This window comes from Panthera tigris, chromosome E1, assembly GCF_018350195.1.
Source record: "Panthera tigris isolate Pti1 chromosome E1, P.tigris_Pti1_mat1.1, whole genome shotgun sequence".
NCBI classification, from domain to species: domain Eukaryota; kingdom Metazoa; phylum Chordata; class Mammalia; order Carnivora; family Felidae; genus Panthera; species Panthera tigris.
Window position 1 is genome coordinate 8,982,073 of NC_056673.1, and position 25,744 is coordinate 9,007,816.

The window sequence follows — 25,744 nt, forward strand, 5'->3', positions numbered from 1 at the left end:
GGCGACCCCAGCAGGCTCCATCCAAATTCCTGCCCCACGGCGTGCGCGTGTACGCACAGCAAAAGGACCGTTTTTCACCACCACTAAATTTTTATGCAGCAACAGCATCCGGAACAGCGGCACTCGTTAGCACCTGCAGCACTGGCTTAATTACCACACAGAGAAAGGGACAAAGATGTGTTTACTGAATTATTACATCTCAAATGCTATACTTACAGAAACAATTACGGGGGATGCTAAAAATACTCCGGACTGATAAGAATTCAGTGATGCTATAGCAACAGAAAAGCCAAAACAGTAACACTTAAACAAGGGGAGGGTTTGTTTCTCGCCTGCAAATTCAGACAGGCCGTTCAGGGCTGCTACAGACGTCAGAGAGAACTCAATCTCTCTCCACCTTATTTCTGTTATTCATGAAAAGAGGCTTCCGCCCCACAGCCCAAGATGGCTGCTTAAGCTCCGTCCATCGCGTCCACATTTCGGCTAGCAGGAAGGACAACAGGGGATGGGATGGGTAGGCCCCTCCTTTTAAGAACACTTCCCGGAAGTGCATCCATTGGCCAGAACATGGTCACGTGGCCACGCCAAGATGCAGCTAGACAATCCAAGGAGAACTCCATTGCCATGTCCCTGCTAATAGGTGGCAAACCTGTGGAAGGGAAAAATGGACACTGGGAGACAAGTGGTAGATTCCGCCACATGGAGATTCCAAGGTTCAATTCGTATTTGGCTTGGGATTACGGGTCCAAATAATTAACACGGCTACCTCAAGAACCATAGCAACGTGGCCCCTGTTAGACTCCCAGCTCTAAAGATGTAGGTTAGAGCCTACAGATGAAATAAACACATGTCTATGCAGCATCAACTTTCCTCACCAGACGACTATATGCACAATGGCAAACAACACTTAATAAATTTATAAGCACTTAATAAAATCCTGAGTGAGCACCTGGATGGCTCAGTCGGTTCAGTGTCCGACTTCGGCTCAGGTCATGATCTCACGGTTCGTGGGTTCGAGCCCCACGTCAGGCTCTGTGCTGACAGCTGGCAGCCTGGAGCCTGCTTCGGATTTTGTCTCCCTCTCTCTCTGCCCCTCCCCCACTCGTGCTGTGTCTCTCTCTCTCTCTCTCTCTCTCAAAAATAAACATTAAAAAAATATATTTTTAATAAAATAAGTTAATGATTCCTAAGAAAGCAGAAGACATTTAGAGACAAATAGTTCCTGTAAAAACCATAATGTACCCTGGTGAGCCTTCCAGTAATCTGTTTCCTTGGATATGTCACTCGATCGAAAATTCCATTTTATCGGCTATAAATTGGTATCGCACATAAATGGTTCGTCGCGAGGATGAAATGAGATTAAACGTGTCCAAGTGCTTTGTAAACAGTAGAGTTTTATACAAATATAGAGTTATGCACCTTCAAGCTATCACTCCAACAAAGACTTATTCAATTAAACATCTTTTGAAAAATCTCAACAATGTATAAATACATTCACAAAATAATCTGTTGGTTGAAAGACTCCAACAAAGTTTACAGAACCTGCAACAGAATTTATAGACTCCTACAACAGCTTGGAGATTGTTACATATATTGCCTTAAGAAATACCGTTAATACAAACGCATGATTTACAATATCCCCATTATAGCAAGAAAAAAAAAAATAGATTCATAAGATAAAATGTCTTCTGGGCATTTATTATGCCAAGTATTTAAATGATTATTCTCACGATGACATAAGAATAATACTCTTTTAGTGATAAAAGAGAGATTTCATTAGGCCAAGGACCAACAAAGAGCCTACGGAAAGTGGCAAAGTAAAATCTGACTAACCCCTCCAAAAAATAAATAGAACAGCAGCAATCTCTAGGGGAGCCCCTAAACCTAAACTAGGAAAATTCCATTTACATTAATTGGGCCCTAACGACACGACCTGTTACAAATGAAAGGAAACAAACTTTACGAACTAGTTAACCACTGGCCCGAATTTGGTTTTTACCTGCCTGTGAGTGCCTAAGATAAGAAGTTTCATCACAAAGTATGTATTAAGTTGTAAAGTTAACAATTATTTCTAACTTCTAAATAAGCCAAAGTGCTCACTCTCACCATGGAAGCAAAACTTTCTTCTGACGACGATCTACAAGACAAATACGTACACATCTAGAATTCTGAGAGACGGGGAACATCTTCCATATTCTGTGGGTCAAAACGCAAAGGTCTCCATTCATATGCACGTAAAGACACTTTCATTAACTTGAGACATATGGACATCACCTACGTAAACCGGGAACCAGTTTGGACAGTGTCTCTGGCCACACCATACTTTCGAGCCCCAAACGCTAGAGAGACAGCAAAAAACTTAACGTGAAAACGACTTTTCCAATTTTTTAAAGCAAGAGATTAATAAACTGGAAAAACAAACCCAACGTTCCTCCTTGCAACATGTACTCAGTTCCAAAAGGTTCAGAGTCCAGAATCTCTCCAGCCATTCCCCCGCGTAACCGAATACATGAGCTTTCTCCCCCCTCTTCAGGAAGTCTGATCATCTCCAGTGTTCTGCAAGAGGGAAAAGAACCCCTTAATATCGAGAACAATTTTACTTAAAACACCAGACTTCAAAGCACTAGGAAAACAGCCCATCCTTGGAAGTGAAGCCAGTTGCTACACTGCCTTACCGTCCATGGCCCAATCATGTGAAAAATTATAGACATGGGGGCACCTGGGTGGCTCAGTGGGTTAAGCTTCTGACTTCGGCTCAGGTCATGATCTCACGGTCGGTGAGTTCGAGCCCCGCGTCGGGCTCTGTGCTGACAGGTCAGAGCTCAGAACCTGTTTCAAATTCGCTCTCTCTCCCTCTCTCTCTGCCCCTCCCCGGCGTGCACACATGTTTGTTAAGTATTCCATAAAAATGAGACACTACAAGAATTAGAAAGGACTGCATGAGTCACTGACCGCATCCAAATCAGCCTCACATCCAGAAAACACTTGCCTGTCTTAACAGCTGCTTTCCGAGATACGATGTGGCCATGTTGGTTAAATTCTTCCTGCTGCCCACTTTGCACCTGATGTAGCCGTACAGGTTGGCACCTTGCAGCACCACACCCATGATAACCACCGCCTGGGAAGGGAAAAATAATCAGCGGCTACTGGACTCACACTGACCGAACTTTCTCCGTGCCACACGTGGAACGAGGCGGACTGTCGCGGGAAAAAGAAGGAAAAAGGAAGCTCGCGGATGAGGCTTATGCCAATGAGACTCCTTCACTCGGCAGCACAGGCTTATCCAGTACGAGCTGTGCACAAGGCACTTCGTCATCACCCCCCCTCCCCCCCCCCACAAATAATTCTGAAACACATATTCTAAATACCAGGCCCCAGGCCAGTCCCTGGGGATGCGGTGGAGGGACCATTCATTCTCTCTAGTACTTTCTATGGGTCTGTGAATAAAGATATAAATAAATAAATGAGAGTCAGAAGAGACTCAAATGTTAGTTATTCCTTTAAGAATTACGAAAGAATGAGGGGCGCCTGGGTGGCGCAGTCGGTTAAGCGTCCGACTTCAGCCAGGTCACGATCTCACGGTCCGTGAGTTCGAGCCCCGCGTCAGGCTCTGGGCTGATGGCTCAGAGCCTGGAGCCTGTTTCCGATTCTGTGTCTCCCTCTCTCTCTGTCCCTCCCCCGTTCATGCTCTGTCTCTCTCTGTCCCAAAAAATAAAAAAATAAAAACGTTGAAAAAAAAAAAAATTTTAATTAAGAATTACGAAAGAATGAGGGGCACCTGGGTGGCTCAGTCAGTTGAGCGTCCGACTCTTGGTTTCAGCTCAGGTCATGATTTCATGGTTCGTGGGATCGAGCCCCATGTCGGGCTCTCTCCCTCTCTTTCTGCCTCTCCCCGGCTCACCCTCTCCCTCTCTCAACATAAATAAACTTAAAAAAAAAAAAGAATTATGAAAAAATGGCCATGAGATAGGTCAAGTTCAATAAACCGAGAGCATGCAGAGGGGAATCTTGGCTCTCTGCTAAGGTGTGTGTGACAACTGGCTTCTGGGAGAGCAAAGCAGCGCCCTGAGGCAACAATCCACAGATGTTTGCCTCCTGTGACAAGCGGGACGTGGTGGGGGGGGGGGCGCACTAGGAGGAGATGTGCTTTGGCTGAGTTGTTTCTTCCTGGGGCCACATCCAGGAACCTATAGGTGGCTCCACTGAGATCACTAAAAGAGAGTAAGAAACTCAAGCCTATTCTTTAAATATAATGGAAGAAAAGTTAATTAGGACAATGTGGGGAGGACCCATGGTTAACCACTCTAGAACAGGGGTTGGCCAAGTTTTTCTACAAAGGCCAGATAACAAAATATTTTAGGCCTTGCAGGCCATGTGATCTCTGTGGCACTCAACTGTGCCATTTTGGCCCCAAAGCAGCCACAGGCGACATGTAAACAAAGAGGCAAGGCTATGTTCCCATAAAAATTTATAAAAACAGGTGTTGGGCTGGATTTGGCTTACAGTCCATGGCTTGCCAACCCCTGCTCTGGAATAAACAACTCATCAACCCATCTGCTATTAAAAGGATTACCCGGGAAACGCTACATCTGTAAAAAACAACACGGCTAAACAGAGTATCTCTCTCCAATCCAGACTCACTCCCTTTAACCCTTAACAGGCTGTACAGCTGATTTTCAGGAGGTTAAAGGATTTGAATGTTTAATTAAGGAACAGGTTCATATTCCTAACAGTAGTGGAGTTATACTTGCTGTTTTAAACTTGTGTCTCAGGGAAATAAACACATTAGAATTAGACAAGGTTGCTGGTTACCTGAGTAAACATAGAACGATATTTTCATTTAAATACATCTCTTTCGACTCATGTTTCTGAAATGGGGGCCTGGGTAGCTCAGTCGACTTCGGCTCAGGTCATGATCTCGCAGTTCATGAGTTCAAGCCCCGCATCGGGCTCTGTGCTGACAGCTCAGAACCTGGAGCCTGCTTCGGACTCTGTGTCTCCCTCTCTCTCTGCCCCTCCCCTGCTCGCACTCTCTTTCTCCCTCTCGAAAATAAATAAACTTTAAAAAAAAAAAAATTCTTTTTTAAATAAGTTAAAACAAGCGGATGTCTGGCTTAAGATGACATCATGAAGCCAGACTTCAAGATCTCTCTACCCCTAATATATAACAGGTTTATGAAATACATGGGTTTGGGGCACCTGGGTGGCTCAGTCATTGAGAGTCGGACTCTTGACTTCACCTGGGGTCATGATCTCACGGTTCACGGGACTGAATTGCACTGACAATACGGAGCTTGCTTGGGAATCCCTCTCCCCCTCTCTCTTTGCCCCTCCCCCGCTCATGCTCGCTCACTCTCCCTCTCTCTCTCAAAATAAACTTTAAAAAAATACATTCGTTTAAAAACGTAGGATTTAAAATAAAAGGCAAACAAGCTGGTACTAATAAACGTTGGAGAAAAAGGGCTTGTGGTCAGAGAGAGAGCCAGCTTGGTTTTGTCCCACCCAATTCTCAAAATCCCCAAAGAAGCTCCAAGGGGAATTTCCCCACCCCAACAGCCTGGGGGCAGAAGTCCAGAGGACACAGACAGCCCCGAGAAAAAAATGCAGAAATAGTCACGACTCCCATGGAACCAGCACACAACACAGGCAAGAAATCCCAGCGGCCCGCCACGAGCTGCCTCTCCGGTGACGAGGAAGAGAAGAGAATGCACAGAAGGACCAGCAACCATCAAGTCCATGTTCCCGGGGTGGGGGGGGGGGGGGGGGCAGGGGTAGGAAGAGGTTCCCGGAGAACCCGGGTGGTCGTAACCTAGGATCCCAAACCACCTTCCACAGAACCTCTCTCACCTGTTTTAGGGAAGTGGAAACGGTGTTAGACACAGACGGGGCTGACTCTCCCAGAGGGATGGGAAGGCCCCAGGGCCCCACAAACCACCTAAAGCAAGAGGGTAGCACCAGCAGGGAGCACACGCCCACCCAGGGAAAGGAACCGTACGACCTAAGAGAAGGCGAAGCCCGAGCAAGCCAACAAGGCAGCCAGAGGCCGGGCGCGTCGTCCTCATACCTACTCTCAGGCCCCGCCAAAGACTGTTCACTCTGTAGCTCAAAGCGGAGCCCAGAAACCTGACACCACAGGGGGGCGGTCAAGGAGAACTCAGCTACGCTAAGCCAAGGTCAAGACGAGGTCTGGACAGAGCTGCCTCTGTAAGCGTGAGCAAAATGGTGGTAGGGTGGGGAAGGGAGAGGCACCCATGTAAAACTGTTAAAAAAAAAAAAAAAAGAAAGAAAGAAAGAAGGAAAGAAAAATAGGAGGAAAAAGAAGAAGAAAGCAAGAAAGGAATAGACTACGTAAAAAACACAGGTGAAGAAACGATTCTGGGGGCACCTGCGTGGCTCCGTGACTTAAGCAGCTGACTCTTTATCTTGGTTCAAGTCATGATGTCGCGGTTGGTGAGTTCGAGCCCCGCATCGGGCTCGCTGCTGATAGTGTGGAGCCCACGTCAGATCCTCTGTCCCCTCTCTCTCTCAAAAATAAATAAAGATTAAAAAAAGAGAAAAGAATAATGGAAATACAGTAGAGGAGAACAGATAAAAATGACCCTACATAGAGGTAACTGGTCCCCCAGAATCAGAGAAGCCAAAAAATGGAACGTAAATAAATTTAAAGACTTGACAGAAGACACCTGTCCTGATTCAAAGCAAAACCTGTGCCTACATATCAGAGGAGCATACAGTTTCCAGAAAACTCAATGCAGAAAGATAAACACAAAGACCCTCTGGATATATTGTAAAACTTTGAGAATAAAAAAAAAAATTCTTCATCCAGGGAGAAAAATGATTCAGTCACTTACATGGAGGTTAAGTAAACCTGACCTCAGATTTCTCTGCAATATTCAATATAAGAAAATGATAATGTAGGGGTGCCTGGGTGGTCAGCTGTTAAGCATCTGACTTCCGCTCAGGTTATGATCTCACAGCTCATGAGTTTGAGTCCTACATCGGGTGGGCACGAGTCCCCCTTCAGATGAGCACAAGCCCTGCTTCAGGTGAGTCCTGCTTCTCTCTCTCTCTCTCTCTCTCTCTCTCTCTCCTCCCACCCCTCAAAAGGAAAGGAAGAAAAGAAAAGAAAAGAAAAGAAAAGAAAAGAAAAGAAAAGAAAAAGAAAAGAAAAGAAAAGAAAAAGGGGAAGGGGAGGGGAGGGGAGGGGAGGGGAGGGGAGGGGAGGGGAGGGGAGGGGAGGGGAGGGGAGGGGAGGGGAGGGGAGGGGAGGGGAGGGGAGGGGAGGGGAGGGGAGGGGAGGGGAGGGGAGGGGAGGGGAGGGGAGGGGAGGGGAGGGGAGGGGAGGGGAGGGGAGGGGAGGGGAGGGGAGGGGAGGGGAGGGGAGGGGAGGGGAGGGGAGGGAAGGGAAGGGAAGGGAAGGGAAGGGAAGGGAAGGGAAGGGAAGGGAAGGGAAGGGAAGGGAAGGGAAGGGAAGGGAAGGGAAGGGAAGGGAACGATGATAACGTAACATCTTCTAAAGGCTAAGAGAAAGAACCTGGGACCTAAGGATATTAACCCAGCCAAGTCATCGATCAAGAATGAAGTCAACGGGCTCACATCCTCAAACACGACAGGGCAAAAGGAAAGTAACACCTGCAAGTTTTTGGGGGAAAAAAAAAATACCCAGCCATGAAATTTAGCCAACCAGGGGGTAAAAGGAAAAACTGCAGTTAAAAGAACTGAATCAATGTATTTAAAAACAGATCAAAGACTGAACAACCGGTAAGAAAGGTTTCCAAGGGTGATTGTTAGGAACCTTGACAACAAAATGAATACAGCAGCAAACAAAACTCAGGCAATACAGGAAGGGAAGAAACCACAGGAGGCACAGAGGAGGGTTTATCTCATTTCCTTTCCAACAGACTCTCGAGGTCAAGACACAGGCTTAAGTACGATACTTAAAACAACTAAAGTTAAGTCTATAAGCCGCAGAAATCCAAAGGCGGAAGCAGGGAGGAGCGGGAGGAAGCAGGGGTGTTAAACTGCACCGTCCTTCATAGCAGGGAACCGGTACAGGTTTCCTAATCCATGAAAGAGCAGGTGAAACAAAGGTCTAAAGTAACAGAGAACTACTAGAAACGCCAGAAACACACCATAAACCCCAAATCCCAAAAAGACAAGTATGTACGTGCACACACAAAGAAAAAAGAGCCTATGTAGCAAAACAGACGTAAGAAAATATTAAAAATGTGAGGAAAAAACATAATTAAGGCCAAACTATACCGGGTATCGATAGATGTTAAGTGAGGGGCGCCTGGGTGGCTCAGTCGGTTAAGCATCTGACTCTTCATTTCGGCTCAGGTCATGATCTCACGGTTTGTGGGTTCAAGCCCCGCATCAGGCCTGTGCTGACAGTGCAGAGCCTGCTTGGGACTCTCTCTCTCTCTTAAAATAAATAAATAAACTTAAAAAAATCATTAAAAAAATACTGAGATAGGGGCGCCTGGGTGGCTCAGTCGGTTGAGCGGCCGACTTTGGCTCAGGTCATGATCTCGCGGTCTGTGAGTTCGAGCCCCGCGTCGGGCTCTGTGCTGACAGCTCAGAGCCTGGAGCCTGTTTCGGATTCTGTGTCTCCCTCTCTCTGACCCTCCCCCGTTCATGCTCTGTCTCTCTCTGTCTCAAAAATAAATAAACGTTAAAAAAATTAAAAAAAAAAAATACTGAGATAAACTCAACTATGAAAACAAGACTCACAGTTTAGATCAAGTGATAGGTTATATTTTCCAAAGATGATACAACAATATCCCATGTGCTTTTCTAGAACCTCTTGATCCCCCTCATCAAGCTATCAAGCTTAATTCCCATTCCACGGCAGTGGAGAAGTGGCAAAAGTGATGATGTCTGAGCCTTGATTGCTGCCATTGCCTGAACTGTGTCTCCCCCAAATTCTAATGTTGAAGTCCTAACCCAGTACCTCGGAATGTCACTGCATTTGCAGACATGGTTTTTAAAGAGCTGATTAAGGTAAAATGAAGTCACTGGGGGGTGGGGAGGGGGGGGGTACCCTCATCCGGTATGACCGGCGTCCTTGTAAAAAGAGGAGATTAGGACACAGACACGCAGAGGAAAGACCACTTGGAAGAAACCAGGAAAAGACGGCCATCCACAAGCCAGGGAGGGAGGCCTCGGAAAGAAGAAATCAACCCTGCCAACATCTCCTGGGTCTTCTAGCCTCCAGGACTGTGAGAAGATAAAGTTCTGTCGTTTAAGCCTCCCAGAATGCAGCACTCCATCGGGACAGCTGCAGCAAACTGACACAGCTGTAAAAGGCAATTCAGCTTCTGAGCAGGACGCTCCCAGGTGGAGCTGTGACCCTCCAAGGAAGCAGTCTCACTGCCACGAAGCCACCATGCCGAGAGGAAATCCCAACTGGCCCTTCGGGAGCACGACGTGGAGAAGCCACCGGACCTCACGGAAAGGAGATGCCTTAGCAGCCTCCAGCCACCCCGGCCACTGACTGCAACCACACGGAGCCCAGCCCACAGCCGCCCAGGCAAGCGCTCTCCAACTTCCTGAACCAGAAACTGTGAGACCCCAAGATGCCTCTTGTTTTAAGACGTTACATTCTGGGAAGATTTACGATATAACCAATGGACAACAGGGACAAATGACCAACTGATGTTTTCGGAGAGGATCACGCTGTGAGTTCCAAACTACGCTAAACGCGTTTGGAGTTTACTGGACATCCCCATCCAACAAGATAATAATGTGATCAATGTATGGTAACCTCTGTACCAGGCGGGTGAAGTCAAAATCCTGCTAGGCACTTGGGGAATTGGTGAAATGGGAACTTTGGGAGGATCCTGCCCTCCGGTTCTCAGAGAACGGCAGAGTTGGGACACCGGACTCAGGAAATTGGCGATGAAGCAGTCTATCCAAGAGAGTGAGGTCCCCAACGTTAACAGCGATGGCCGCACGCTGTGATCGTCCGTCAGACATCCTGATGAGTCACTCGGTACGTCTACGCTGACACTCACCAGCCACTTCACTCGGAAGGAGAACAGTGCACTGAAGGCAAATATCACCCACAGCACCGGACAGGCAATAAGTCCCAACCAAAAGATTCTCGATTCGGCCTCGGAAACAGTTTTACTCTCTTGAGCAGAATCCTAAAAAAAGAACGTGAGTTTAATAACCAATATTGTGGTATCTACCAGCAAAAAGCTTAACATTTTTAATGACAAACACCATAACCTAAAAGTCAAATAAATTAATACAAATGACCCAAGTCCCAAGTTAGAACCCCCCAAAGGACAGTTAGTGGACCCACCACGATTTAATCTGAAGAACTGGCTTAAATATGCTTTAATTCGAGAATTTGGTACCTTCGGGGCCGAGTGGACAGTCTGTCATGACCCAACACAGAAAACGTTGCTTGTGATGGACTTCTGTTCAATTCTCACTGTACCTAACACTGTTCATTCATGAGGAAGTTTGGAATCACACCTTAGGAGGTAAGGATCAAGGAAATCAAGGCTAGTCATCCTGGTCAGGGGTCCAGAGAAAGAAATGGAATCAAGGGATTCTGGGCAATGACCACAGTGTTTCAGCAATCCCCAGAAAGTTTAACTTTCTTGTTTGACTTGCCTCCACGGTGGATTTTATGATATAAGGAGTACGGGCTCACTAAGCACAACACTGCTTCCTTGCAAGTGGTACTTGTCGAGGTCCTTCCGAGCATCAGGCCAACAATGTAATTAGTAGCGTCTCCAAGAATTCTGTCCTCTGCCTCTCAAGCCGATTTCCAGGGGAACCTGAATGTTCACCGCAGATGAGCAGGCTAACCCAAAACAGGTCAGCGTCCCCTGGGGCTCCTGAAGGCAGAGGCTTAAAGGAGAGACGGCTCTGATCAATTCAGATTTTCTATCCACTTGTAATCCTTCTTTTTCTTGTTCCTGCGCACACGGGGCAGTGGACCACGGGAACGAGGACAGAACAAGCTATTGGAAACAGTTCTCTCCTAACAGGAAGAAATCCCCGGAGGTACCAGGCGAGGCAACACAACACAGTGGGTCCTCAGAGATGCTTTATCAGCAGCCCCTGATGGGCGGCTTAGCACACAGCACAAACTCCGACCCAACCTCCTGTCTCAGAGGCTTCTTTCCTATACATGCCTTTCTTCCAATCTCAACTAGACAGAAAAACGCAGCCAAGTTTCGGGAGGCCGTCTGGTTAAGTGCTGACATGCCGAGCAATGTGGGGTAGCACTTCCAGTCCTGAATACTTTGGCCTTCAACATGCAAGTGTAATCTACATGTAACTTACTGAATGACACTTTGAAAAATAAAAAGGGCAGCTTACCTTCCTGGACTCAAACACCCAATGGCTTTTTCCATCTTCGTCTATGTGATTCCACCAACGCAGACCAACCATGAGTCTACCTGTGACATTCTGAGAAAGAAGAACATATACACACGCGTTTTTAAAAAGTGTCTTTTAAAGGCCTACGAGACCACATCTCGGCGTGAACACATCACCAACCAAAAAAATCGTGGGCTTTACCTCCACAATATCCAGTTAACAAAGACCACCACATACCAGGCCTGAACAAAACAATACAGGAAATGCAATGGCAGGACCCGCAGGGGTAGAGGTGACAGGGTGGGCGTGTCCATAAACATTACCCTTCTCGGGGCGCCTGGGTGGCTCAGTCGGTTAAGCGTCCGACTTAGGCTCAGGTCATGGCCTCATGGTTGGTGAGTTCGAGCCCCGCATCAGGCTCTGTGCTGACAGCTCAGAGACTGGAACCTGCTTTGGATTCTGTGTCTCCTCTCTCTCTGCCCCTCCCCCACTCATGCTCTGTCTGTCTCTGTCAAAAATAAATAAACATTTAAAAAAAAATTTAAAAAAAAGAATAAAGACATTCTCGGGGTGCCTGGGTGGCTCATTTAAGGGTCCGACTTTGGCTCAGGTCATAATCTCACAGTTTGTGAGTTTGAGCCCGTCGGATTCTGTGCTGACAGCTCAGAGCCTGGAACCTGCTTCGGATTCTGTGTCTCCCTCTCTCTCTGCCCCTCCCCCGCTCATGCTTTGGCTCTCAAAAATAAGCATTAAAAAAAAAAAAATTACCCTTCTCTTTTTTGCTCATGAACTTGTGTCCTTTGTCTAATTCCCTAATGTGTTCCTAAGCCCCGTGCTCTTTAGTTACTGAGACTACCTTTTCCCTACATATCCCGACTGCAGCTCCAAATAACTGTGCGTCTCTAAAAATGGTGGTTCTGGACTGAAGGTTTGTGCCCCGCCCCCGCCAAACCCACATGTTCAAACTCTTGCCCCACCCCCACGTGACGGTATTAGGAGGTCGGGCCTTTGTGGGCGATCAGGATGCGATGAGGTCATAGGATGGAGCGTTCGCGAATGGGATCAGTACCCTTTTAAGAGTCAGGAGAGTTTACTGCCTCTCTCTGCTCTGCCATGTGAAGATAAAATGAGAAAGTGGCAGTCCAGAACCCAGAAGAAGGCCCTCACCAGAAGCTGACCATCCTGACAACCTGATCTTGGACTTCCAGCCCCTAGAATCGGAAAAAGAAGTTCCTACTGTTTATAAGCCACCCAGTCTATGGTATGGTTATAGCAGCCCACGTTGACTAAGTTAAGACAGAGGTTACAGGCACTACTCCTCATTGAGCACCTCAAACGTCCCAAGCTCTTTTCCTCTTACTAAGGTAACAAACTACGACCAATGACTTTGATAGCTTTCTCAAGGTTTATTTACGCCACTGATGTTTACTGAGCACCTACTATGAGGTACTATCCCAGCTGCAAGTGTCATGGGGAAGAGAGGCAGTCAACCAGCACAGGAATGTGCCACCACCACCACCTGCGGGAAGGGAAGGGCAAGGGAGAGGTGGTGGGGGAGGAGTGTAGGTTGCCGTAACAGTCAAACAGAAATCTGATCTAGTCTGGGAGTCAGAAATGGCCTCCCTTGAGGAATCAACATTGGGAATAAAATTTAAAGGGTAAGTAGGAATCCCTAATGCAGGAGAATATTTTTTAAGGTTTATTTATTGACTGTGAGAGACGGACAGAGGCAGCAAGTGGGGGGGAAGGGGGAGGGGCAGAGAGAGAGGGAGAGAGAGACCCCCAAGCAGGCTCCGCACTGTCAGCGCACAGCCGAACCGGGGACGTGAACCCACACAACCAGATCATGATGTGAGCAGAGACCGAGAGTCAGATGCTCACCGACTGAGCCGCCCAGGCACCCCAATGCAGAAGATGTTTAATCTGGGGTGCCCACTAACAGATTCAGGGGTTCTGTGAAATTTGGGGGAGGAAAAAGTTGTATCTTTATTTTCACTAACTTCTGAAGTTTAGTTTATCTTTAAATTATGAGTGCAGACAACAAACCACGGTAGGAGCAGCGGTACCTGTGACTTGGACCAATAAAAAAAACCTGCAGACACCACAGTATAGCTTTTATGCTTGCCACTGCTTTGAAAGTAACTAGACATTCCAAAAGAAGCGTGTATTGTAAAATCAGAAATCTGCCTTTTTAACGTTTCCATTATATTTCAATGTACGTGACCTCCTCTGAAATCTTATGTATTTTCCCTCACGTACTGAAAAGCGTTCACAGGGGCGCCTGGTTGGCTCACTCCGTGGAGCGTGTGACTCTTGATTTCAGGGTTGTGAGTTCGAGCCCCACACTGGGTGTAGAGATTACGTAAATGAATAAATAAATAAATAAAAATAAATAAATGAGCTCACAACTTCATGAGACTGTGAAAGGGGTCCATGGCACAAAAAGGTTAGGAATCCGGGTGTTAAGGTGATTCGGGAATGAGAGCAACATTCTAGAAAGATCAGTAGCCCAGAGCCCTTGGGAAAAAAGTAAAATCAATCGATTTATGGGACTTGAGGTGATTGACTGGAAATGGAGTAGGAATAAGGCAACTCATATGCGTCTGGTTCGCTCAAGTTAAAAAGCAGTGATCTGCGGGGCGCCTGGGAGGCTCAGTTGGGTGGGTGACCACCTCTTGGGTTTCAGCTCAGGTCATGATCTCAGTTCTTGAGTTGGAGCCCTGCGTGAGGCTCTCTGCTGTCAGCACGGAGACCACTTCAGATCCTCTGCCCTCCTCTATCTCTGCCCCTTCCCCACTTGCACTCTCTCTCTCTCAAAAATAAGTAAACATTAAAAAAAAAAACAAAAAAAAAAACAAAAAAAAAACAGTGATTTGAGGGCTGCCTTGGGTGTCGCAGTTAAGCGTCCGACTCTTGATTTTGGTTCAGGTTGTGATCTCACGGTTCGTGACACTGAGCCCCACGTCGGGCTCTGCACTGACGGTACAGAGCCTGCTTGGGATTCTCTCTCTCCCTCTCTCTCTGCCCCTCCCCCGCTCATGCTCACTCACTTTCTCTCTCAAAATAAATTAAAAAAAATTTTTTTAAATGTTTAAAAAAGAAAAGAAGAGCCTTCAGACCAAAATTCACATTGTAGAAATGCTAACACTGAAAGACTAAGGAAAGAGGAGAGCTGCCCCTGAAGACAGAGGACAGTCGGGGGCCTCTCTTATTGGCGATTTTCAAACAACGCCTCTTGGAATATTTTCAAACTCTTTTCCCATTATCCTGTTCTTTTCTGCTTTGACCATTAGATTATTTTCCTAATTTCTCTCTGGCTTATTGTTTTGGACGCTTCTGGACCTCTAACGATAAAAGCCTTCTGCCTATGTTTTTCCTCCGAGTTCAGCAATAGACACGTTCTGAAAGCTTCAGTGTAGATGATCATTGTCATTAGGGTATAAATAATCTGTATTCACAGTCTTTATTTCCTGTTTAAAGCCAAGGTATCTCAGCAGGTTGGCATTTACTTGTAATTCTGATTTGGAAAACCATTCTCTTTAATGAATTCTTAGCTTTATTGTACCGGGCTAGAAAACAGAGCTGCTCTGGGGCATTTATCTGGGTTTTCTTCACTGTGATGCTTAACCAACTTCTGTGAACGTTCCACGGGGACTGAACAGGAAGAGGTCCCCTGTATGTACAAAGTTCCATGGTGTCGCTCGTAAGCTCAACTGCCATTTCGTTTAGATCTTTCAGACCTTCTTTTGTGTCGCTGTGATCCAGCAGAGACAGTACTTTGTTTGACTCCTGTCGCGACGTTTTATGCATCTTCCCCTAATGCTTCTAATAGTTCTTCCCTGCACCCGGTTTGAAGGGATGCCATTCCGTGACTGGTCCTCACTGGCATTCATAAGAGGCCCTTTCTTATTCCCTTGAGTGCTGTCTTACTCTCTATTTTGTCTGATAAGATTATAATGCCAGGTTTCTTCTGGTTTAAATTGGTCGGACATGATCTTTGCCATTTACTTCTTCTACTGTTGCCATTTTAGTTAGGTCTTTCGGCTGGGCTCTTGATGTTTGACCCAATCTTCAAACTGTTATCTTCAAAAAGAGGGGCTCCTGGGGGTCTCAGTCAGTTGAGCGTCCGACTTCGGCTCAGGTCATGATCTCACAGTCTGCGAGTTCAAGCCCCGCGTCGGGCTCTGTGCTGACGGCTCAGAGCCTGGAGCCTGTTTGGGACTCTGTGTCTCCCTCTCCCTCCACACCTCCCCACTAACACTCTCTGTCTCTCTCTCAAAAATAAATAAACATTAAAAAAAAAAAGAGTTTAGGGGCACCTGGGTGGCTCAGTCGGTTAAGCGTCCGACTTCGGCTCAGGTCACGATCTCGCGGTCCGTGAGTTCGAGCTCCGCGTCGGGCTCTGGGCTGACGGCTCAGAGCCTGGAGCCTGTTTCAGATTCTGTGTCTCCCTCTCTCTCTGACCCTCCCCCATTCATGTTCTGTCTCTGTCTCAAAAATAAATAAACGTTAAAAAAAAAAATTTTTTAAAAAGAGTTTAATCAAATTACATTTACTGTTAAAATTAATTTGCTTTATATCTCAGTGGTTTGGGCATCTGTGAAAGTAATTCTGCCACAGATAAAAGAGTGACATTTCTTAAGTCCTTGCTTAAAAAAAAAAAAAAAAAAGAAGAAGAAGAAAAACAAAATCTTTATCAGAAAATACACTTTTTGGCACTGGGTTTTTAAAACGCTAAACCCAGAAGGATTTAATTATAAGAATTTGGAAATGACCAGGAAGAACTGACCGAAGGCTGTTGTTCTATCAGGCTAAACAGACATTACATGAACAACAAAAAGAAACATGCCTCAAAACAAAATTGTGACCGGGATACAGTAAACAGTGCAGAGTGTAAAGCAACAGAAGAAATTCAAAGAAATACAAGCCAAAGACAGTAATAAAAAAAAATAATAATAAATTAAAAAAAAAAAAAGCCTAAATAAAAGAGACCTTTATGGGGACGCCTGGGTAGCTCAGTTGGTTCAGCCTCTGACTCGATTTCAGCTCAGAGATCCTCTCTCCCCCTCTCTCTCTGCCCCTCCGCAACTGGAGTGCACTCCTTCTGTCTCTCTCAAAATTAATAAAGAAACTTTAAAAAGAAAAAGAGAGACCTTTATAATCCCCATTCTCAGCATTTTGTGGCCTATGGAAGCTGGCGACCACCGAGCCAGCCATTTCTGGTGGGAGAACTGAAAGGTCTAAAAAAATGGGTGGGTTGGTGGCTGGGAATAGACTTGTAACATCTTACTGGTCTCTGAACCAATACACACGTCTCGGAAATTCCAAAATTAGCTTTTTTTTTTTTTTTTTTTTTTTTAAACCTTTGACTTTTTTTCCCCCACCATTTGACTATGAAAATTTCCAAACACACAGCAAAGTCAAATTTTATAGTGAGCACCCAAATGCCTACCACTAGAGTCTGTATTTAATATTTTACTACAGTTACCTTATCACGCGTCCATCTATCTAGGTGTCTATCTGTCTATCCACCCATCCCTCTACTTACAGTTGCCTTTGAGTTTAAAACCATTTCTTTCTTACTCCCTCTTATCCCTTCTAGCAGGGTTTCTCGACCTCTGTACTACTGACATCTGGGGTCAGAAAATTTTTCGTTGCAGGGGGCTATCCTGTGCACCTTAGGACCTTAGCAGCATCCACGGCCTCTACCCACTGGATGTCAGCAAAACACCTCCCCCAACCCCAGCTGTGACGACCAAAACCGTCTTCGGACATGGCCAGTCGTCCTCTGGGGAACAAAATTGGTCCTGGTGGAGAAACACCGCCCTGGGACACGCATAGGGGCCTTTGCGAATGGCGGGCACGCTCCTCAAGAATGGGCGCATGCCCTCTCCTGGGCTCTTATCTAGATATCGCACACAGCACGCCCTGAAGCAAGACAAGTGATATGAATTAGAAACAGTATACAGGACCTGTGGCTGCGATCACATTTTGCTTCTCTGTTTAATTTTAAAGCTGATGGAGGCTGACATAAGGCACAGATGAATCAGTAGTAGTGAAATAACCTACATGTGATCTGATGATAGACCTTAACACACGGGACGCCTGCGGCGACAGAAAGATATAAATGAAGACAAATCCAAGATGCTAAGGGTCATTCTCCCCCCACGGTTCATACATCGTTCAGTCTCATCACATCAAATACAACGTTAAAATGAGAAAACAATCAGACCTACCTTGACTGCCCAAAAGTCACACGACAACAACAAGATGATTGTCACCATACAGGCAATAAAGCTGCTGCTGAACAACTCACAGAGCAGATAGACGACGATGGCACTGACTCGAAAGAACAAATGGAAAAATGACGCCACCGGGTGTCTGGAAATCAAAACACAGTGAAAGAAAGGCAATTACGCTTCAGCACAGGGGCTGCGGACACAGATGAACGACGCCTTCCGCCACAGCATCCACCAGCCAGGGTTTGGTCAAAACAAGAGACGATTCTGAGGAAAAAGCAAATGGCCTCCTCTATTTTTACATTAAGTCCCATTATCTGACCGGGCCCTGCTGCCACATAAAATACCGTGTGCAAATAGGACTTGAACTTTCACAAAATATATGAGCCACTCTGCCAAGCTTGGAGAATTCAGGAAACTATACTCTCAGGATTAAAAACTATTTTCTCCTATGGGGCGGGGCGCCTGGGTGGCTCAGGCGGTTGAGCGTCCGACTTCGGCTCGGGTCATGATCTCACAGTTCGTGGGTTCGAGCCCTGCGCCGGGCTCCATGCTGACAGCTCGGAGCCTGGAGCATGCTTCGGATTCTGTGTCTCCCTCTCTCTCTCTGCCCCTCCCCTGATCGTGCTCTGTCTTTCTCTGTCTCTCAAAAATAAATAAACGTTAAAAAAAATTTAAGAAGATGGGGCGCCTGGGTGGCTCAGTCTGTTGGGCATCCAACTTCGGCTCAGGTCATGATCTCATGGCTCATGAGTTTGAGCCCTGCGTCAGGCTCTGTGCTGACAGCTCGGAGCCTGGAGCCTGCTTCGGATTCTGTGTCTCCCTTTCTCTCTGCCCCTCCCCGGCTCGCGCTCGCTCGCGCTCTCTCTCTCTCTCACAAAAATAAACATTAAAAAAAAATTTTTTTTTAATTAAAAAAGAAATTACTGTCACATAAAAAACTAATTCCAGGGTGCCTGGCTGGCAGAGTCAGTAGACCACGCGACTCTTGACTTCGGGGTCCCGAGTTCGAGCCCCATGCTGGGCACAGAAATTAAGTTAGAAATTAAAATAAATAAAAATAAAACAGAACTCCTAGGCCTTCAGAAATCACTTCTGGCTTTAAGGCAAAGTAGCTCTCAGGCAGACTTTTGGTTTTAACAGCTTTATTGAGGTATAATCCACATACCCCGCAATTCGTCTATTTAAAATGGAGGCCCCAACAGTTTTTTGGTATATTCACAGAACCGCGCGCTCACCTTTGGAGCTTTCTCATTACCCCAAAACAAACTCGGCACCCACGGGCAGTCCCTCCTCATCGGCCCCAACCCCACCCCTCTCTCCAGCCACAGACAACCGCTAACGTACAATTGTCTCTACAGATTTGCCTATTCTGGGCATTTCGTATAAATGAAAGCATACGAGTGGTCTTTTGTGACTGCCGTCTCTCACTCAGCCTCATCTTCTCAAAGGTCAGGTGGGAGTCAACCGCAGTAAGCCAATCTCTTGACAGGGACCTGAATCTGGAATCGAGGTCTGTTTGGCTTGACGTGTTCGTGTTATCGACAAAAGATCCGATTCTGAAATCTGCACAATCAATCCGAATGCAACAACACGCACAGGGTCTAAAGAAACGATGCACTCTTGATAAACAATTGGTAGAAGTAAACACACGAGGGTTCACAAAATCGGCTTCGCAGACGTGAAGACGCGGCACTGAGTAAACTCCACGGGCCAGTTAACTCCCACAGCAAATCCGAACTGTCGCCTGTGCCCCAGACCAAAGCTCAAACCGCCAGGTGGCCGCTGCGCACAAGTTCGTGGCAACCGCTCTGCCTTGAATGCCATCGGCCGGCACCCGTCGACACACAGAACCCAACTCCGACGACTCACCCTCTTACCTGATTTTGGATTTTTTTGGTCTGTTAGTGGTCTCCTCTTCCGCATCAAACAGGGAGACATCCTCGGTGTCATCATTACTGTCCTAGCAGGAAAATTAAATATCCGTGAAGCAAGAGGAAACTCAGTACTTGCGTGTCTCCTACATAGAAGGCACCACGCCAAAATGGAAAGCAGAAGACAGACACGGTCCCGGACATCGGGAATTCACAACCTAGCGAAAGGGCACCCCCGTCGGCTGGCATCGAGCCATCGCTACCCCGCTGCTGAGCCCTGGGACAAACCATGGGGGGCCAATAACGCTCCTGGAAACTTCCCGCTGCTGCGCTCAGCGGCTCCGTCACCAGCAGGGACTCCCGGGGACAAACTCCATGCTTTTGGCTCCTTCACGAAATCATCTGCCTGCACCCCTGTTTCCCCGACCCCTTCTCACTAGTCTCTGTTTATCCAACGTGAAACCAGCCATGGGGCTCGGAATCTCTTCCTTTCCTGCCTCCTCCATCAATTTCCCCTTTATTTACACTCTCTTGTATCTTAGGTCTTCCTCTGGGACCTCTCCGGTCAGCATATGAACTTCTTCAGGGGTCATTTGTTGCTGGAAAGAGGTTTCAAAAACCCTGAGCCGGGACCTCCCCTTCTGTCTTCCGCCCTTGCGCACAGCCTTTCTCCCTCTCTCGGCCTCGGGCCTCGGACCCTCAGGGTGGCTCACACCTCGACCTGCTGCGGCCTCAGCCCAGCCTCAGCCGCAGCCGCAACCGCAACCACGACGAACCTGCTCTCACCCCTTGCCTGGCGCCAGCCACCCACCACCCACCTGCCTTCACCTCCTCCCTGCAGGACTCCAGCCCCTCATCACCCACAGGGCAATCTTCCTCACAGGGCAGTCACACCGGGTCCTTCCCCTCGCAAATCGTTCTCAGCGGTAAAACTCACCTCCTCCACCCATCCCCTCCTTCCCTTCCGACGCTCCCTCCCACTGGGCAGCGCAGCGATACAGTTCTACCACAGTTCTACCACTAGTGTTCTCAGAAAACACCAGGGGCTCCCATCTGCCTGCCTTTCACATCTTTTCTCCACCCAGAAAGCTCTTCCCTTCTCCATCCCCTACACAGCAAGCCCTCAGGCAACACCAAATCCACCTGGGAAATTTCAGCTACAATACCCAAAGAGCTGAGAAACTTGCCCTGAAATCCCCAGGCTTCCCATTTCCAATCCCCGCCTGCCCGACAATCTTACTACAGCTCTCCAAGGACCACCTCCATCTAGACACTAAGCTCCTGGGGGCAAGGACTGTCACTGCGTTGTAATAAGTCCCGGTGTACCGCATAGCACCCGGCCAGGCGGCACAATATTCCTTGAAGGCGGGAGCGGATGAACAAAGGAGGCAACTGCAGACTGTGATCGGAGCCAGGAGAAACAGGAGTGCAAACGGGAGCACAGAGGAGGAAGCGAATCTTTCCTACCAAAGGGCTCCGGAGGAGAGCTTATGTGCTGGGTGCCGACAGAGCAAGGCCTCCTGCTCACTCCAGTCCCTTGACTAGGTATATTTTCAAAGGCAGAGAGTGGAAACGCACAAAGTCTAGGTAGGGGTCCACGGAGTAAGAGAACAGTGAGAGAAGCAGAATGGGGGCTAAGGTTTTAAGAGGAAAATAGACTCAGATCTGAGACCAGTGGTTCTCAACCTTGGCTCACAGGTTGAAACTGCCTTGGGTACAAGACAGAAAGACACAAAGAAAGGCAGACAGAAAGATGGATGGAAGGAAGGAAGGAAGGAAGGAAGGAAGGAAGGAAGGAAGGAAAAGGAAAGGGAAAAGAAGAGAAGAGAAAAGAAGAGAAAAGAAAAGAAAAAAGAAAAGAGAAAAGGAAAGAAAAGGAAAGGAAAGGAAAGAAAAGAGAAAAGAAAAGAAAAGAAAAAAGAAAAAGAAAAGGAGAAAGAAACCCTGATACCTGATCCCCACCCCAAGGTGGTCTGGGGTGTGGTCTGGCATCCGGATTTTTTTAAAGCCCCTCAGATGACAATAATGTACAGCCAAGACTGAGATCCACAGTATGACGCTAGGGTCTGAAAAGCCGACACTTCTCCTTGATCCCAACAATCCAATCTATATCCAGCAGATGGGGTGACCTCTCATACATATCATCTCCCTACTTTGACTTCATAAAAATGGACTACCCATCAGAACCATCACCACCCGGCCCCGCCCACCTCTAAGACCTTATCTCGGGCCGCACCCCCTTCTTGAACTGTGGTGGACTGATAATGCCTCCTCTCAGTCCTGCCAGACTTCCTGGTGCTAATGCTTGGAATCTGTAAATATGTAACTTTTGAGCAGATTTTTGCAAACAGATTTCTGAATTAAGGAGTTTGAGAGGGGAAGAGTATCCTGATGCCTCCTTAGCCCTTGACTCGTTTTTGACTTCTGACCTGGAACTATAAGATAAACTTCTATTAAGACACTAAGTTTGGGGCGCCTGGGTGGCTCAGTCGGTTCAGCTTCGAACCTTGGCTCAGGTCATGATCTCCCGGTCAGTGAGTTCGAGCCCCACATCGGGTTCTGTGCTGACAACTCAGAGCCTGGAGCCTACTTCCGATTCTGTGTCTCCCTCTCTCTCTGCCTCTTGCCTGCTTACATTCTGTCTCTCCCCAAATAAATAAATAAACATTTAAAAATTTAAAAAAGAAAAAGAGTTTGGTTTTGGACCTTTAACCTGAAGATGCTGATACTAAGACTTTTTTAAAAAATTGAGAAGGGGAACCACTAGCGTCCTCTAAAATGTTCCGATTTGGGTGTTAAATGAAAATTCTGGCCACTGTATGGAAAAGCTGGGAGAAGGAGGGGAAAGACAAAGGCACAAGGCTGTGAAGCTTTGTGCCAAGAAGCAGTGGCTTGGGCTACGGAGGAGGCAGTGGAGGTGGCGAAAAACATCCAGATTCCAAATACGTTTTAGAGTGGAAATGACAGGATTTGCTGACGGGCTGAACGTGGGGGTAAGAGAAAAGGGGTTAAGGAAGATTCCAAAGTTTTTGTCCTCAGCAGCTAAAAATGAAAGCACCAAAGACAGACGCTTGGGCACTCCCAATATTTAGGGGTCAGAAAGATGAGAAGGAGTAAGCAGTGGGGGCTGGAGAGGATGTGCTAAGGCCTAGGAGCTGAACCAGGGGGGTGGTGTCCGGGGAGTCAGGGGAAGAAAGTGCTTCCAGGAGGAGGGTCAGATCAACCGTATCAAACGCTGCTCACAAGGAGGATGAAAACCACAGAGACTACTGTATTTCTTTCTTTCTTTTTTTTTTTTTTTTTAATGTTTCTTTTTTGAGAGTGCAAATGGGGTAGGAGCGGAGAGAGAGGGAGACACAGAACCCAAAGCAGGCTCCGGGCTCTGAGCTGTCAGCACAGAGCCCGATGCGCGGCTCCAACTCACGAGCCGTGAGGTCATGACCAGAGCCGAAGTCGGATTCTTAACCCACTTAGTGGCCCCAAGACCACTGTATTTCTAATCAGTGACCTCACTAAGAGCAGTTTCAGGATGGCAGACGTAAGAGGGAGAAAACCAGACTAGAATGGACACAAGAGACAACAGAAAAAGTAAGAGACAAGTGCAAATAAATCTTAAGGAACTAAGAATGGGGTGATACCTCAAAGGGCGTTTAGAGTGAAGTTTTTATTTTTTAAGGCAGGAGAAATTAAAGCATGTTTATATGTCAACTTAAGTTTTGGTGGCGCCTGGGTGGCTCAGCCGGTTGGGCCTCCGACTCTTGATTTCGGCCCAGGTCACGATATCAAGGTTCACAGGATCAAGCCCCCCTTCAGGGCTCTGCGCCGACCGCACAGAGCCTGCTTGGGATTCTCTCTCCCTCTCTGCCCTTTCCCCAGCTTGCACCCGCGCTCGCTCTCAAAATAAATAAATTTAAAAAAAACAACAACAACAAGCTTTTAAAAACAGAAAGAAAACAGTGATGATGGAGAAAAGCAAAGAGAGAGTTGCTGGAGCACCACCTTCCAGCAGGCCAGAGGCACGGAAACCAGTGCACGAGTAGGCAGGATGGCCTAAGGATGGAGAACGAACAGGAAAAGAAAGGCAGAGTATGTGGGAGATCCCGGGCAAAGAAGCATATGGCAGGTGGTGTGAAATTCTCTTCTGATGGCTTCCAGTTTCTCGGTGGACGCGGAGGGAAGGAAAGAAGGAAGGCTGAAGGTCTGAGGAAAGAGAAACCACAGTAGTGGCCCAGGGGGGTGGGAGAGGGAGGAGCCTGTGGGAACGTGGGGAAGAGTGCCCGGCAGCCTTAAGGGCCCGCTTGAGGTTCACGGTCACAAACTGGACTTGGGAACGGTCCGTATGGCTGTGTGTTTTTCTCCAGCTTCCTTCAGCCTGGGTGCAGGTTCAGAAAGCAGACTCGAACCATCACTGGATCTTGTCTACTCAAGCAACCTCCTTAGAGCGGTCTTTACTGACCATAAATTCTAAGGCTGCCCTATTCCCAGATACTTGCTATATACGTCACTTTGTGTTTGCTGGCATCACCCGGAAACATCCTCATATGTAACTAGTTAGGTCTCCCCACCCCAACCCATCGACAAGCCCCCACCCCCCAGCACCCTACAACTCACACATTTCAGGGTAAGAAATGTGTGCCGTTCACAGCCCTATCCTAGGGCCTAGAACGGTGCCTGGGCCATAATAATCCCTCAATGGGAAAAAAAAAAAAAAAAAAGCTATGGATACTCAAGTGAAAGTGCACGTTAAACAGCAAAAAGTTTTGTTTTGTTTTGTTTAACCTAGGAAGAGATTATTCTTCTTCCTCATCTCTGGTCTAGACCTGCAAACTGTAATTAACTCTAAGGGCACAGCCGTGACCATCGAAGTGCTCAACAATCACCATTAGTGTTACTTCGGCAACAAGCACTTGACTGCAAGGGAGGGCCTGGCGGTGTCTCCTACTCCTGCAGGATCGCACTGCACCCCCGAAAGTCCCCGAATGGTTGGGGAAAGCCAGACCACCCGCAACTTCACACCGAGGGCGTTTCCTCAGTACGGCACCGGCACCCGTGCGATCCGGCGCCCCACCTCTGCTGGCAATGCGCTTCTGCACACCCCGCAGCCGTCCCTCCGAGGCTCAGCCGGGGCACCCCCACCCCCCACCGAGGCCTCGGGGCCCCAGCCACGCTCCCTCCGGCTCCCCAACCCCGGGGCTCGGTCAGCCAGCGGGGGCGCGGGCACAACGGTCCCGGGACGCCAGACTCGCGCCCCCCTGGGACCCAGCAAGCCCGGCGCCCAGCCACACCCACCCTCACGACGCGCCCGCGGCCCCTCACCTGCTGCAACATGACCGCCCTGCGCCAGGCCCACTTCCGGGAGCCACGTCAGCGCGGCCACTGACGCGACCAGGTCCCCACAGGAGGGGCGGAGCAAAGCACAAGCTCAGCCCGTCCCCGCTTCCGCTTCCAGGTGCTTTGCGGGAGGAGGAACTGAGGAGGCGTGGCTTCCGGGGCGGGACGAGCGTGTGGGCGCGGCGCCCGGGGGCGGGGCGGTCTCGGGGCGGGACGCGAGGCGGGGCGAGAGGTCCGGGGGCGGGGCGAGTGCGGGGGACGGTGCGTCGGGGGCGGGGCATGGAGGGAGAGGCGAGCGTGTGGGCGGGGCGTCGGGGGCGCGGCAAATGTCTGGGACGCTATTTAGAAGGAACAGGGCGGGGGACTCGAGTTTTATTGTGGGAGGAAAATCGACGCCTGGAAACAATAAGGAATAAAGCGGGTGAGAGCGTGTGGCTTCTCCGGGTACTAGCTATCCAATAACCTCTATATAGGTCTTTCCTCAGTTTTGTAAAGTGAGGATGATGATGGTATCCGAACAGGGTTAAGTGTGCTTAGTAAATAGTAAGTGTAATTCTTCATACTGTTTTAAGTTTAATCTCCGGTGATGTCATTTTGCTCCATGAAGGATCTGAAATTCAGAGACTTTCACATCATCTTTGGAACTGTGACTGTAACAGTGTGATTATAAGAATATCCTATCTGCCTGACCTACATCAGCGTGCTACTGGAACACTCATAGAATAATGTGTATTAGCACATTTCCTTCATCCAGGGGATCCTTTACGTTGAAATCACAATTTTTACATGGCTATTTGCCGGTGCTACTTTAAACTTAATATCCTAGGGGCGCCTGGGTTAAAGCGTCCGACTTCCGTTCAGGTTATGAACTAGTTCGTGATGCCAGCCCGGAGTCAGGCTCTGTGCTCACAGCCCAGAACCTGGAGCCTTCTTTGGATTCTGTGTCTCCCTCTCTCTCTC

The 25,744-nt window shown here is 47.9% G+C and overlaps 1 protein-coding gene across 1 annotated transcript; it reads right to left on the reverse strand.

Moving 5' to 3' along the window:
• Positions 1–1,376: 1,376 nt before the first annotated feature.
• Positions 1,377–24,896, reverse strand: LOC107179514 (Golgi apparatus membrane protein TVP23 homolog B). Its single transcript, XM_042966486.1, has 7 exons — positions 24,770–24,896; positions 19,460–19,542; positions 17,577–17,721; positions 11,341–11,430; positions 10,017–10,148; positions 2,990–3,118; positions 1,377–2,556 (listed from the first exon to the last, which is right to left on the reverse strand). Exons 1-7 carry the CDS (start codon positions 24,779–24,781, stop codon positions 2,530–2,532), a joined length of 618 nt encoding a protein of 205 aa, XP_042822420.1. The 5' UTR covers positions 24,782–24,896; the 3' UTR covers positions 1,377–2,529.
• Between the last annotated feature and the right edge of the window lie 848 nt (positions 24,897–25,744).